Source organism: Scardinius erythrophthalmus (genome assembly GCF_964197995.2).
Source record: "Scardinius erythrophthalmus genome assembly, chromosome: 4".
NCBI lineage: Eukaryota > Metazoa > Chordata > Actinopteri > Cypriniformes > Leuciscidae > Scardinius > Scardinius erythrophthalmus.
In genome coordinates, this window is record NC_138224.1 from 29,330,768 (window position 1) to 29,346,817 (window position 16,050).

Here is a 16,050-nt window from a genome sequence, read left to right on the forward strand (position 1 = left end):
GCTTTCTTGCTGAGGACATTTGTTTTTGTTTTTGGAAAGCCCAACCTGTTTGCTCGAATGGTGCCACATGCTAGAGTTTTTTTTTTTTTTAAACAAATCCAAAAACAGGGTTGGCCATGGAGTTCTTTCCTTCATAAACAAAGAAATTACAAGTGTAACCACTGATTGAATCTGCCAACACAAAGAGTTTATAGCCCCATTTTGTTGGCTTATCCTTCATGTACTGTTTTAGTCCTATTCTTGCTTTTGAAGCAACCATTCTTTCATCTACAGACAGGTGTTTGTTTGGTTGGAAGTATGTCTGGCATGATTGAACAATGTCTGTGTACAGAGGTTTTACCTTGAAGAGTTTATCATAATCTGGGGTTCCTTTTTTCCTGGAATTCTGTTCATCCTTCTCTACATCACAGAGGTGCAGATTCCATGAAATAGCTTGAAACCTTGGTCTTGACATCACAGATCGGGGAAAGGGGAAGTTGTAAAGGGTTTTCTTTGCCCAGTAGTCAACAATGGTTTTTGCGCCAACCAATCCCATGTAAATGACCAAAGCTAAATAGGAAGAAAACTCCTGTGCAGTCAAAGGAACCCACTGGAACTTCTTCCCAGCCGCAGACATTTTTGATGCGTACCTGTTGGTGTTTCTGACAATTGTGTCAATTACAGAGGTGGTGAAAAACAGCTGAAACAACTGGATGGGTGAGTAGGTGCTGCTCATAAGGATCTGAGGCCCTGGAAGTCGTTTGGGTGTAAAATTGGGCAAATCTGGATCCACATCCTCCTCTGTGACATCATGCCATCCATTTGTCTCACCATCATCATGTCTTCCTGCTTGTGACTTGCCCCTTGATTACCTGCACTCGTGTTGTTGACACAGATGTTTCTCCAAGAGGGGTAGGGGTGGGGTCGTGTGTCACAGGTAATGTGTGAGGACGACACCTCTTTCAGAGTAAGGAAAGAAACCATAACACAAAAATAATCATTGGACTCATCATCGACACAGATACGCAAACAAAACTTCAAAGATGTTCAGAGCCCACGATAATGATGCACGATATCCTTCACAAAAAATACAACTTAAAAAAAAAAAAATCAGGATTGTAAATGAAGAAATAGACAGGCCTACTTGCGCGTCAAAATCCGGGTCCTCTCTTGCTGCAAATGCAGCCTCAAAAACTGAATCATAGCTCCCTGTCCACGTCGCTGAGTCGATCCAGTTCCTCCAAAACTGCCTCAGCACCAACAAAAAACCTCTTGGACGTAATTTTCTAACAATGTGAATTATAATAATCTAATTATATCTGATCTAATTATATGCATGAGTGAGCACGACTCTAATGCGTCCAAACTGCGCGCCGCAGAACATCTCATACTCTTATTGGACTAGAGGTAAAATTGCGTGCTGAATATATCAGACTCTGGTTGGTTTAGAGGAAAGGTGTGTTCACGACATGTTCACGTAATGCTGAGAACATTAGCTTTCCAATGATGCGTAGTTCGTCATCATCCGTCGGCGATAACATATCATGTGGATTGTATGAAAACAATGACTTATTTCCTGCATTACTGGACTAAATGAGACATAACGGTGGATTATTTCTCAAGTGAAACTCACATAAAGGTGAAAATGGACTCATTTTGAAGAAAAGTCTAAGGTGAAAGTATGTATCTTTTTGACTACTTTTAGCTCAGACATGCTGTAATCGGAGATGAAATGCAACGTTTCTCCTAGTTTGTTAACAAAGATCAAAGATATACTTCGCGACTCATTCTGCAATCATTTGATCTGTTGTATTATGTCAATTAAATAAACCATATAGCAAAAATCCTGAGAAAGAAAGCTTTTGTTTGATATATGACTTGCCTTTGTTCATCAAATTTGACCAATGCCATCAATATTCAAATTCAAATAAACTTTTGATCGGTATTTTGGTTGCGGGTGGAGTAATTTAAACATTTAAATGATGCGATATGTAAAATGAATAAAAAAATGATGGTTTTGTGTGAAAAGTAGAGGGTCTAAGCTTTGTAATGATATCACATATGACTGTTAATGTTTCATCAGGACCTTTAAATATTAAATTACGATCGTAATAACGATCTTAATAACGCAATTCAAATTGCAATTCAAACCCGGTGCCGGGTTTACGACCTTAACAGGTTAAGAGCTTTTCAGTTCTTCAGGAAACCTTCAGACAGTGTTTCGCTTCAGTGTGAAACCAGATAAACTTCACATGCTTGTCTTCCTTCACAAAAATTTGCCATAGATTGAGTACGCAAGAAGTAAAAATGCATGTGCCTTGTGTTTATCAGTATCCTTATGTTTGTTGGGTAAAAAAGAAAAACTATATAACCAAAGTAAAAATATTTACCCCCATTGTCTGTTGCTTTGTGCCATTAAACAGGTTCATTTGTATTTGTCTTTTTCACCTTAGACCTGATGGCGCTGAAAGAGGAGAATCAAAAACTGTATGAGAAGGAAGAGAAATATCAGTATGAGATTCACCATGATTTCATAACCGGAGAAAAATCTTGCTCACAGACTGAAAATACTTCCTCACAAAAGACAGGAGCTAGAAGTCATTTCACCTGCCAAGAGTGTGGAAAGAGTTTCAATCAACATAGGCACCTTGAAGTCCACATGAGAATTCACACTGGAGAGAAGCCTTACTCCTGCCAACAGTGTGGAAAAAGTTTCACTGTAAAAGGAAACCTTAAAAGACACATGCGAGTTCACACTGTAGAGGAACCTTTCACCTGCCAACAGTGCGAAAAAAGTTTCACTCGAAAATATACCCTTAAAGCCCACATGAGAATTCACAATGGAGAGAAACCTTTCACCTGCCAAGAGTGTGGAAAAAGTTTCAATCAGAAATACAGCCTTAAAGTCCACATGAGAATTCACACTGGAGAGAAGCCTTTTTCCTGCCAACAGTGTGGAAAGAGTTTCACTGAAAAAGAAAACCTTAAAAGGCATAAGAGAGTTCACACTGTAGAGGAACCTTTCACCTGCCAACAGTGTGGAAAAAGTTTTACTCAAAAATACAGCCTTAAAGCCCACATGAGAGTTCACACTGGAGAGAACCTTTTCACCTGCCAAGAGTGTGGAAAATTTTTCATTCAAAAAGAAAGTCTTAAAGTCCACATGAAAGTTCACACCGGAGAGAAGCCTTTCATATGCCCTATATGTGGAAAGAGTTTCAGACAAAAAGTAACCCTTAATTCCCACATGAGGATTCACTCAAGAGAAAACTGAGAGTTCACACTGGAGAGAAGCCTTTCATATGTCTTCAGTGTGAGAAGAGTTTCACATATTGAGCAGACCTGAAATGTCAATTGCAAACTCATTCTCATTTTTGCTCATATGTGTCTGTTTTTGTCATGACAGTGTGAACAGCACAAACTACATGGAACCTGATCTTTTCAATTTTGATTTTTGCTACTTCCATATGTGGTCCTAAATTCGATAAAAGTCAGATGTTTTACAGTGCGACCGCAGTCTGAAGAGTATATCAGAGTTCATGCAACGTTCATTCAATGTCATTCTTGATCGACATGAGTCTTCATTTTGCACTGGCGTGTGCTATCGGTTCATTTTTTGGTTGCATCATGGAGGAAAGCAAGCGAAGTCAGTCAGTGGAGAGATAGTGAGGTGATAGACCTATTAAGTATTTGGGGTGACAGCTCCATGCAAGCTAAGTTTGAGAGGTCTTATCTCAACAGATTTGTGTTTGAAGGTGTAGCGTTACAAATGGCCGAACTGGGCCACAGTGGCTGCAGTGTCAGCGATGGTTTCAGAACCTTAAATAAATATTTAAAGAAGCTAAAGTTGCAAACCAACGAAGTGGTCGTGGTCAGATCACCTGTCCAGCCTGGAACTCCGGTTAGTGGAACTACATCAGTGGAACCGACAGCAATGAAATTGATATCGAGACAGGTAGGTCAAATATCCCAAAATAACATTACCTTCACTCTAAACTTCAGTAATTCTGATTTGAAAACTGCATAGGCTTTTGTCACATGCAAGTAGTGTATACATTTTGGGTAACACAAAGTTTCATTTGTTAAAGGGGTCCTATTATGCTTTTTCACTTCTTCAACTTCAACAAAGCTCAAAGTCCACTCCAAAGGGAGATATTTTATTTAACAGAATCCACTTTCCAAAAAATACAACGACTGGCTTGTTTGGACTACAACACTATTTTTGCAGATCTTATGAAGTCATTCCACCCACGAAATAAACAGAAAAAGTTGGTGAGGCCTGGTTAAGCTGTGCTAGGAAAAGTGTTGTCGCTGTTTTAATATGTGACATTTCCTGAACACATGCTAAGCTCTGCCAATCACAGCACACTGGGCCAGCTAACCAATCACAGCACAGCACACCTCCCGGAAGGAGGGGCTTCGTCGAAAACGACACGTTCGAGACAGACTAGGGAGAGAGGTGCTGTAATAATGTAAAATATGTGAAAAACAATGCATTTTTTGAACAATCAAACATGAAAACATTGTAGTACACCCCCAAAACATGAAAGGGCATAATAGGACCCCTTTAACATTAGTTAACTACACGTTAACATAAACTATCAATGAGAAATACCTCTATTTTTACAGCATTTATTAATCTTGGTTAATGTTAATTTAAACATTTACTAATACACCTGAGATAACATTAAATAACAATGAATTGTTGTATTTGGTTATACTTTATTGTAAGGTGTCTGTGTAACAGTGTAATTATACATTTAAGTACGGAGTAATAATACTTAACTGCATACTTACAATAGGGTAAGACTTAGGATGATGCTTTGTTTAAGGGTTAGTTGCATGTAATTATACATAATTTATAGTTATTACTATATTAACTACATGTAACATAATAAGGACTCTAAAAAATTACCTTGTATTTGTTTTGACTAATGTTAGCATATGTTTCCTGCTGTTTGCACATAATAACTATTCTCCTACATTGGTTCTTTATTTGTTTTAAACAGCAGACTTAATATTTATCCATTTCTGGTCATAATTTGGAGACAATGAGCATATGAACCGTTGTGCTGTGCGCTTATATTTATAATGCAGTACAAATGCCCAAAACCAGTCGTCTGTGGATGAGAATCCGAAACAAGGACTGGTGGGACGTTGTCCTAGTCCACTTCACAGACTCACAGACACAGAGTGAAAGGAGAATTTTAAAATGACGGGACACTCATTTATATGACACTTTATTCAACAGGAAGAACGCGTCATGCATCATTGTGCTAATTCAACGGCATTGCACATGCGCAGTCCTTTCAGTTTCGGTTTTCAATCCGATCAAGTGATTACATGTACTCTCAATCAGATTAAAAAAGGAATAAACCACCCCTTTCAATCTGATCGAAATTTCGTTCGGATCGAGCTCAATCGGATCGGTTAAGGTGTTTACATGAAGGCTTTTCAGTCCGATTACTAACAGATTATTTGGTTGCATGTAAACGTAGCCATTGACAAGTCTTCCTTATGCAAGTAACAGATATTGATTTTTGTTTCCTTCGTAAAGGGCTGGTTGCTCAGACGTGGGTTAAGCCTGGTCCTTGACTAAAAAATGTAGGCGTCCAGTGAAGTTTCATCAATGACTGAGCAACAAATCCATAATTTATGACATTCATAATTTTAATATTTGTTTATTTCCACCAGGACACAACCTGTGAGTCAGTCCCATCTACTTCTTCTGGAGACAGCTCATCGTCTGCACCTCCAGACACCTGTGGGGTGGGGGGACACAACAGCTAACCAGACCTGTGGATGTAAGGGTTTGATCAGCCTTTTATTAAATCATTTGTTAACTCTTCTAATTACTTAGGTGGATGTTTAGTCAATCCATCCAATTCATAAATATAAATTTATGCTACAATAACTTTGACCACAAATGTGTTCCTCCATCTTACAGTTACATCAGCCAAGAGCGGAAAAAAGAAATGCAAAATTTTGCTTTTTCATTAGGCCCTACATGTTGCCCCAAAAACAAATTAATATGCAAATTAGATACAAATTATGGAATTACAGAATGCAAATTAGTATATAGATTAATTACATAGAAAGGGAATGGCATTTATGGCCATGTTTACACGCATAGGCCTATTTCATAAAGTAATATGGTATATCAAATTGTTCTGTTATATCTTTCATAACATAGATGAGAATCCATAATAAACATAATAAAGAACTTTATACAAAGCTTGAAACCTAAAAATTGATTGGTGAATGACCAAAAAAAAACAACGTTTTCTTCCTGGTGTCCAGAGGACATAAATGGAATAAAGACATTTTTGAATGTTATGCTGTTTCTTTTGCTCCAAACAATGCAATGACCTAAAAAAAAAACTAAATTCACAAAACCTTTTTTTTTACTGGTTCTCAGGAGGATATGACATGTTAAAATACTAGTAACAAATTAAAGGAATGTAAAGGCAGACTAATAGAATAATAGAAAAATATTTGTTGCCGACTATATTTTTGAAATTCTATTCCAATCATAGGTAAAAGTGATGACCTATTGTGCTTCGCCTACATCTGGACTTTACTAGAGCACCTTCTGTGATTTGATTCTGGAACCTGCCATTAGGGCTGAGTGCTACCGATCAATGAGGAAGAGCCACAAGCCTCACAGCTTGAGCGTAAGGGAAAGTTATCCTGCAGGTTCAGCACAGACTGGTTCCGTTCGTCAGATCAAGTTTCTGTGAATCATCGCATGTAATCCTCCTAAAGTCCATTTTTAAATACATTTGTTTCATATACCATAAATAACACTGGTATATTTTGGAATATTTATTGATATTTAAATATGAATGCTAAGCCCTGGGATTCACGGAAACTGAGATCTGTTTTGTCACTTCTTTTACAGAAGGTTATAGACGGTATTAGGTTAGTATTATAATCATTAAAGACATTTTCTGTGGTAATCATATCAGTGAGACCTCTGATAAAGTAATCATCTGATCATATGATACATTGTATTTTAGTATTTATACTATCAGTCGTTCTAGAAAGTGCAAACCATCTCTTCAGGCTTTTCAAACAAATAAAGCCTTTTTTATTTTTGTATTCATTTATTTTGTTTGTTTGATCAACTTATGTGTAACCTGCTTCATGGCTCATTTAGTATTTTATTGCATTTTCCATAGGAGCAACTTGAATAAGGGTGTCAGTTCACCTCTGACCAGAGCATGTGAGCGGAGTGGAGCGGTGAGAATCTCAGCTCATCGCTCACGGAACTGTTCACCCCTCCGCTCCCCCGCTCAAAGCTACATCAGGCCGCTCCGCTCATTATCGCTCAGCGCTCAACGAGGTTTGCTTCGTGCTCCACTCAAATCGTCCCCCGCTCGCTCCAAAAAAGGTACGTGCGTGCCAGCTTTGCAGTTCAAGCATTCTGCTTTACACGGATCCCGACCGAAACGAAAACACGGGAATTTTCTCTGTAAATCATCTGTCAATTTACATTTGGGCTTTTTTTTTAACGCTGTTAGCTACTTACATCTTATCTCGCACTTGACCGTAAACTGAAGCGTCGAGTCACGCTGCTAAAATTTAAATTCTGTGTCTGTGAACGTAAAGTCCGCCTACTTTGATTTGATTGGTCATTTCAAATATTCTGACATTGACGAGCAGAGTGTGACAGACCAATGAGGCTGAGATGAACAGTGAACACACACACACACAGGCCTCTGTAATTCTGACGTGCTCTCTGCTTGCCGCTGCAGATTGAGGAACGCGCTAATTATAACAAGTCGGGGCGAAGCCGAAGTCGGTTTCATATGTTTTGTGTGCAAAGGCAAGCATGTATTTAAAGTACATGCTTAATGGCCCAATGAAAAATAATGAAAACCAGGACATTTTCACCTCTTTACAAAAAACAGACAGGACGGCCAGGACAGGACGTGAAAACAGGACGGTTGGTCACCCTACGTAACATGCATTGCCATTTAAGTGAAATTATTGAACTTAAATTAACAAACTTGATAAAAATGATCTTACTAGAATAAAATTTCAGATGGCACTTAGAGGCTTTTACATCTGAACTCTTCATATATATATATATATATATATATATATATATATATATATATATATATATATATTCGAACTTGACCATCTTTGAAGCAGAACGTAATCTATGGACAAGTGAGTTAGGCTAGCTTTTGAGCAAGTTATTTTCTCAGATGTCTTTTTTGCTTTGAAATAACTAGATGTGAATAAATTGGCAGGTCCTAATATTGTTCCTTTGTTTTTAAAATGAGTGCCTAATTTAATTTATCCTCCGCTGATGTATTTGTTTAATCTTTCTTTATTAAACAAATACATCAGTAGAGGATAAATTAACAACTTTTTAACTAACAAATTTCCAAGGATCTGGAAGTCAGCATTTGTAGTTCCTCTGTCAAAAGGCGGTAAACCTTCTTTTATAGATAATTATAGACCTAGGCCTATATCTAAACTTTGTATTCTCTTGAAACTTTTGGAAAATCTAATTAGAGAACAATTGACATGGTACCTAAATAGCCATACTATTCTGTCTATTAAACAATCAGAATTCCATAAAGGGTACAGTACTACTACTAAGTCTTCAATGATATTGTGAAGTCCTTAGACAATAAGCAACATTGTGCTTGTCTATTTATTGATTTATCAAAACAAGGCCTTCGAACCTGCGGACCATGGCATATTATTAAATACCGGTAGGCTTAGATGGGTAGGACTATCAGAAATTTTAATTTTGTGGTTTACTGCTTATTTAAAGGGAAGATCCCAATGTGTACAGATGGAATGCATTCAGTTAGTTACTTTGGAGGTTGTAGTCCCTCAAGGATCTGTTTTGGGGCTGCTATTATTCAGTATATATATAAATTGTCTTGATTTTAATATTGATAATGCAAGGCTTCATTTTTACTCAGATGATATTATTAATTATTGTTCAGCTCCCTCTAAAAAGCAATATGTGGCTTTTTGCCATCTGCTTTTGATATAATCCCAAAAAAGGGTTTGTGCTTTGAAGCTGGTCTTAAATGTTGAAAAAACAAAATGCATATTATTCACAAACTCTAAAACTTATATCTCTGATATTATCGCTCTTTGGACCTTTCAGGGGAGTCAAATTACATCAGTGTTGCAGTACAAATACCTTGGTATTATTATCAAAATCAAATTACATCTTGGTATGTAGACAAACATACCAAGTCAAAAACTCTAGACAAAAACTCAAGAAAAAGTTTTACTTAAGAAATACTATTGGTCCCGACACGTTTTGTGATAATAACCCAATAACCTTGTGGGCAGTGCACCGACATATAGTGGCCTTGCACTTCGGGCATCCCAAGTTTGAGTCCTGGCTCGTGGACCTTTCCTGATCCCGTCCCCTTCTCTCCGTCCCACCTTGCTTCCTGTCTGTTCTGAATTGTCCTATCTCAATAAAAAAAAGTGTAAATCTTTTAAGTCTTGCTTTTAATTCAATGTGGGGAAGAAACTAGTGTCCACTACTTTTTTTTACTGGTTATTGATTTGGGGATGGAGTGTACAGTGTTGCCAACTATTTTCAAAGTAAAGTAGCTAACGCCTTCCCTAAAAGTTGCTGAATGTCGCTGGATGACGTCATACGTCAGTTAGCATATTCATGACGGCATCGCGTCATACTTGCGTTCTGCCATTCACTGAACAGGGTAGACGCAGCTAGAAAGCAAGACCTCGCGCTTGCAGGCAACATTTGGAGGTTACTGAGGTTTGTCCAAAAAGTCGCTAGATTTGTCGCTAGTCGCTTTTTTGAAAAAATTATGCTTGAGAGGTCTGAAAAGTCGCTAAGTTGGCAACACTGGTAGTGTATCATTATGCTCCTTCTTACCTTCTCAGCTCTCTGGATGATTTGTACTGTGATTGACTTTTCCCCTATGCACCTGACTTAAGTTTAACCTGAGTTGTCTCCTTATCCTAAACTCCTAAACGTCTCCTGATCGACGTTCAATAATATTTATATTCTATTTAATATTCTATAGATATTCAATAATATTTATATAATATTTTATCCTCTAGCGCGTCTCCTAATCGACGTCGGCTGAGGCGGTCAACGCCTTGACCCCTAAGAAACACTAGCACTTGGGAATAAGGTCTCTAGTGTTCCACTTATCTGCTGCGCAGCAGTAACAAGACAGACTCCAGACAATGCCTTAGAATATGCTTTAATCACGGCCGGTGACCAATTTCAGAGAGAATCCTGTCACCAAGCAGGATCCCGTCGTAAACACCTAATGGAAAAATGCAGTTTTGTTAGGCTCAGAATAAATATGTAATATTGGGAGCTTGATATTAATTCTTTCCTTACCACGTAATTTCCTTTCCAAATTATAAATCCTGGAGTCATGCACAGAACCAGGCCATTTTGTTTCCACATTTGTGATGTAGGACATGGAGTCACACACCATCTAAGATATTTTTAGCCAGTCAACTGCATAGTTTTTGATTACATTACTTTTTTAATTATTTGATATATTACTAATCTGGAATATTAAGAATCGTAAAAGTAATTTACCTGCACATTTTCACAAAATCCCCTTCATTGGGGCCTGGTGGGGCCTTGATGGGGACGTGTGTGCAGTCTATGGCACCAATCACGTTAGGGAAGCCTAAGGAACAAATACTGTAAGTCCTACTTTTTGGTATGGTCATGGTTGCATGATCTTCATTAACAATTATAATGTACCTGCAATGGCAAAAAAAATCTGTGGAAATGGAAATACCACAAACCCCCTTAAAAACAGCTTGAGTGCCTGATAAACTTTGCGAATGGCACGACAGACAGCACTTTTCCCCAAGTTTTCCACATCTCCAATAGTGTAAAGGAAAGTGCCACTCGCAAAGAATATAAATGCAATGCAAACAGTTTGTGCCGTTGTTAAAGCCCGACTCCGACGAGTCAAACATTTAACGTGGTTCCAACAAATTAATAATGTATATGACACCCTCAAGAGAAAAACGATCTCTCTCAAAAAGTAGATTATCGCGCTACACTAAAGGATCCTGTCTATCTCGCAAAACACGATTAATTCGAAAAGCTCTTCGAATTATTCTGGCACCTTCAGCAACAGGTTCTTGTCGTAAAAACGGACAAGACATGGCTGTGAAAGACTTCCCATATCACCTCCGCTTATAAAGCCGGGATCTAATCCTGTTAACATGAAATAAGCCTGCTCGCGAGCAGGTTTAAGCTTACGGACCTGTTGCTATGACAGCAAGTCCAGGATGAGCGTCGAAGAACCAAACAATCCAAGTTCATGCCAAATCGCCAACAATCAAATCGTAGGTACAAGCGGCCTCTTCGGGAGATGGTGACTGCATCACTCCCTCCCCGGAGGAGGGCTGGGTGGATAATCCTTTGTTTTTGTTTCTGTTCTGCCCACATTTTCAATAAAAACAATTTCCTCTGTTCCTGTGTCCCAAGAGGGTGAGACTGGCGGAGTGCGATGCTGTATAAAATGCCTTGCCAGCCTCAGCTTCCTCTTGCATCGCCAGCCGGCAGCCAGTATGCTTTCTCACACACCCCCTGCCAATCCGTGGAGACATTTAAGTGTTGCACTGCACACTCAGACCCATCTTCGGGCTGCTATGCCTTCCGAGTCGGGTCACTGCCTTCCACCTCGCAGCCAGACTGCGGGTACGTTTGTTGTCCCCTTGGTCCCCCTGGCTCGGTCTCTGGAAGCCTGGCTAGCTTTCCCAGCCGTCCAGCTGGCTCATCTGTACCATCAGACTCGGCTATGTGATTCAGTATGCTCGGCGCTCGCCCAAGTTCAGGGTCGTTCACTTCACCTCTGTGTTGAACGAATGGTCACGTGTGCTACGTGTAGAGAACCCCTAGAACAAGTGTCCAGGCATACTGTGGTCACCACAGATGCGTCCACCACCGGTTGGGGGACATGTACAACGGGCATGCAGTTGCGGGGATCTGGACGGGCCTCCAACTACATTGGCACATCAACTGCCTCGTTGTTAAGAGTACGTCTTGCACTGGGCCGCCTCAGAAAGCAACTACCAGGCAAGCATGTACTGGTCCGTACAGATAGCACTGCGACCGCTGCGTACATCAACCATACTTTACGCAGCAAATTTGAGCTTTCGCAAGAACTAATAAGGTTCATTCTCGTGTTACGCAGCACGTTTGAGCTTCCGCAAGTAGTTGTGATGTCTAAATGTTTTGATGTCTGTTGCTTTGTGCCATTAAACTAAGGTTAATTTGTCTTTTTTTTTCATCTTAGACCTGATGGCGCTGAAAGAGGAGAATCAAAAACTGAATGAAAAGGAAGAGAAAGATCAGTATGAGATTCATCATGATTTCATAACTGGAGAAAAATATTTTAGTTGCTCACAGACTGAAAATACTTTTCCTGAAAATAGAAGTCATTTGAACTGCCAAGAGTGTGGAAAGAGTTTCAATCAACATGGACACCTTAAATCCCACATGAGAATTCACACTGGAGAGAAGCCTTTCTCCTGCCAACAGTGTGGAAAAAGTTTCACTAAAAAAGGAAACCTTAAAAGACACATGCGAGTTCACACTGTAGAGGAACCTTTCACCTGCCAACAGTGCGAAAAAAGTTTCATTCAAAAATACAACCTAAAAGCTCACATGAATATTCACACGGGAGAGAACCTTTTCACCTGCCAAGAGTGTGGAAAAAGTTTCCATCGAAAATACAGCCTTAAAGTCCACATGAGATTTCACACTGGAGAGAAGCCTTTCACCTGCCAACAGTGTGGAAAAAGTTTCACTCACAAATACAGCCTTAAAATTCACACTGGAGAGAAGCCTTTCATATGCCCTCAATGTGGAAGGAGTTTCAGACATAAAATAACCCTTAATTCTCACATGAGAATTCACACTGGAGAGAAGCCGTACAGATGTGATCACTGTGGAAAGAGCTTGAGACAAAAAGTCAGCCTTAATGTCCATATGAGGATTCACTCAAGAGAGAAATGTTTTATATAACATCCATTTGAAATGAAGGAATTTCACAGATGGGAATCACTTAAAGAATCACTCACATAATAATGTAATTCACACCAGAGAGAAAAGCCTTGTTTGTGTCACCAGTGTGGACAGAGTTTCATGATTAACCCCCTGTGGTCGTATGGAATTACTTTTGTACCAATAATAATGAACGTAACTTTTCAAGAAACTAATGAAAATATAAACTGAAACTGAATAAAATATCTTTGCGCTTCCAGAGTTTTCATTTACGCTTCTCAACTTTTATGCTCCCTGAATTTTCATTTCATTCTGGCTCATATCTCTCATGGGGGCGGGGCTAACAGCAGTGTGTTCTCATTGGCTACTGAGTTTATGATTGACAACTTCTTGACCTTGAAGTGAAGACATCAGTGTTGTGTTTATAGTGTGGAAGTGAGAATCTACAAGCATCAGCTTCCAATTTCATTTTAGTTTTATAAAGTTAGGAGTTTTGTTTTTGAATTGTATCTGCTGCTACTACTTTGTCAATTTTAATAGTGCAAGAGATCTATTCGGTCTATTCAGGTGTAATTGTACATTAAAGTACTGTATAATACTAAAAGTATTGTATATGTCCAATGTTTTCGGAGAATATTTGTTTATTCCTGATGATTCTTCTGCATTGTAGGTTTTGATTAGGTTGTGCCGTTTCAATTTAAATAGAATACTAGTATACACGTGTGTGTGATATTCAGCCGTCAAGAAAGTCTCACTTCAACCAGATAATCGAGGTTGGCATCATTGTTAGCATATGCACTTAATGATCACTTAATTCTGAAGAATTCAAACAAAATGAAAATTACAATTGCGGCTTGCTGTCAGATGATACAGACCTCAAAGGGAATTTCATTACACATTTCACACAAAGAATGTTCTTGTTGCCATTTTTTTATCATGCTAATTTATTTTTTTATTTTATTTTTTTATTTAGTTAACATTAACAAAGTAAGATTCTTGTCTGATGTGGACAGTTGATCACTGGTACCACTCCATCCTCTGTGTCAGCATCAGAATTTTGTTTATGGAAAAGTTGCTCCACTCCCTGGAAAAAGAGAAAGATGTATTATAATAAAAAAAAAAAAACTGCTTTGAAATTCCACATAACAAACTGTAGACTTAAAACATTTGTTTCAAACAAATGTGTATACACTCACCTAAAGGATTATTAGGAACACCTGTTCAATTTCTTATTAATGCAATTATCTAATCAACCAATCACATGGCAGTTGCTTCAATGCATTTAGGGGTGTGGTCCTGGTCAAGACAATCTCCTGAACTCAAAACTGAATGTCAGGATGGGAAAGAAAGGTGATTTAAGCAATTTTGAGCGTGGCATGGTTGTTAGTGCCAGACGGGCTGGTCTGAGTATTTCACAGTCTGTTCAGTTACTGGGATTTTCACGCACATCCATTTCTAGGGTTTACAAAGAATGGTGTGAAAAGGGAAAAACATCCAATATGCGGCAGTCCTGTGGGCGAAAATGCCTTGTTGATGCTAGAGGTCAGAGGAGAATGGGCCGACTGATTCAAGCTGATAGAAGAGCAACTTTGACTGAAATAACCACTCGTTACAACCAGGGTGGGAATTATGTAATTTTAGGGGCAAGGCCATTTGGCCTCCACCTTTTCTTTTTTTTAGGGGCACCAAGGCCATATGACAGGGCACAAAGGCCATTGAGTACAATTCGATGGTTTTCCCATTCAGATTAATACCATAACATCCTAATTTGGAATAAGACATGGATTATGACTTTTTTAATAAAAAAAAACATTTTTTAATGAGAGAGAGAGAGAAGCCATTACATCCAGAAGGTATACACCCTCACACAACAATAGAAACAACATAAATGCCAATAAAAGCATTCAGAAACACCACAAATGCCAATAAAAGCATTCAAAAACAACACAAATGCCAATAAAAGCATTCAAAATATTAATTCAGTCCTCTATATCATGTGAGTGTGAGAGAGAGAACCATTTCATCTAGAGGGTATACACCCTCACAACAATAGAAACAACATAAATGCCAATAAAGGCATTCAGAAATAACACAAATGCCAATAAAAGCATACAAAATATTCATTCAGTCCTCTATATCATGTGAGAATGTGTGTGAGTGAGAGAGAGATTGATAGAGATAAATAGAGAGAGAGAGAGAGATAGATAAATAGATAGAGAGAGAGACAGTGTGTGAGGGAGAGAGAGAGTGAGGGAATGCAGTGGATTATTTCAATCAGACTCATCACTTGAAAGAGAATCTGACTCAGGGTCAGGGTTGGAGTTAAGTCTTGACCCATATGGACGAACGCCTAGTCTCCTCAGGCAAGCTCTCCACCACCTTTCCACAGCTTTTTCACCATTATACTCCAAGGGATCACAGCCTTGAGACTTTATGAAAAGAAGATCCTCAATTGTGGACAAATTCAGTCTCAAGCGCCAGTCTCCTTGCATTCTCTTAATCGTTGAAAACTGCCGTTCCACCTGGGCTGTGGATACAGGGAACACGAGAACAATCCTGACAAGGTGAAGCAGGTTGGGGTAGATGTTTTTCTTCTCACTGAGCATCCTGTTCCACAGCACAAGGAAAGCCTCCCGCCTGTGATGCTGAACGATGTCAAATTTTACCCTAAGCCACTCTCGCTCCACCTCTGCCACATTGCAGCCATTAGTTACGAGCAATGGCTCAAAATGCTCACAGAGCCTTTGTAGTTCAATGTCCCCATATGTGTTGATGGCACTGATGTTCTCTGGCATGTTAACTGGATCAAAGATCTCTGCAGCCAGGAGCACTGGGTCTGTGGAAAAGGTTGAAAAGCGGTAAGTGATGCACTCTATGATTTTGTCAATGATGTCAACCATTTGGTGACGGAATGCCTCAGAGGTTGTTGACTGGTGGTTGATGTCGACTCCCTTGTATTGGAAAACACCAACACTGGCTGTGTCTGTGAAAGCAAAGAGGACAGGATGGAGATAGGGACCAGGTTTTTCCCTCAGTCGGAGCAGAGCAGTCTGGGACGCCATAACCCT

At 39.1% G+C, this 16,050-nt stretch overlaps 1 protein-coding gene across 6 annotated transcripts in view; it reads left to right on the forward strand.

Moving 5' to 3' along the window:
* The window catches only part of LOC308689245 (uncharacterized protein), a 39,150-nt gene extending 25,026 nt beyond the window's left edge, over positions 1–14,124 (forward strand). The window contains exons 1-5 of one of the 6 annotated variants that reach the window (XM_081362891.1): positions 3,840–3,934; positions 5,537–5,583; positions 5,674–5,783; positions 7,161–7,372; positions 12,273–13,581. In XM_081362891.1, the coding sequence (XP_081219017.1) occupies positions 5,782–5,783; positions 7,161–7,372; positions 12,273–13,003 (945 nt within the window). In that variant the 5' untranslated portion in view covers positions 3,840–3,934; positions 5,537–5,583; positions 5,674–5,781 and the 3' untranslated portion in view covers positions 13,004–13,581. Of the gene's footprint in view, positions 1–2,432; positions 3,935–5,536; positions 5,584–5,650; positions 5,784–7,160; positions 7,373–12,272 lie in introns of those variants that run through there. The other 5 variants (XM_081362895.1, XM_081362892.1, XM_081362896.1 and 2 more) reach the window with 5 other exon arrangements.
* Positions 14,125–16,050: the final 1,926 nt, after the last annotated feature.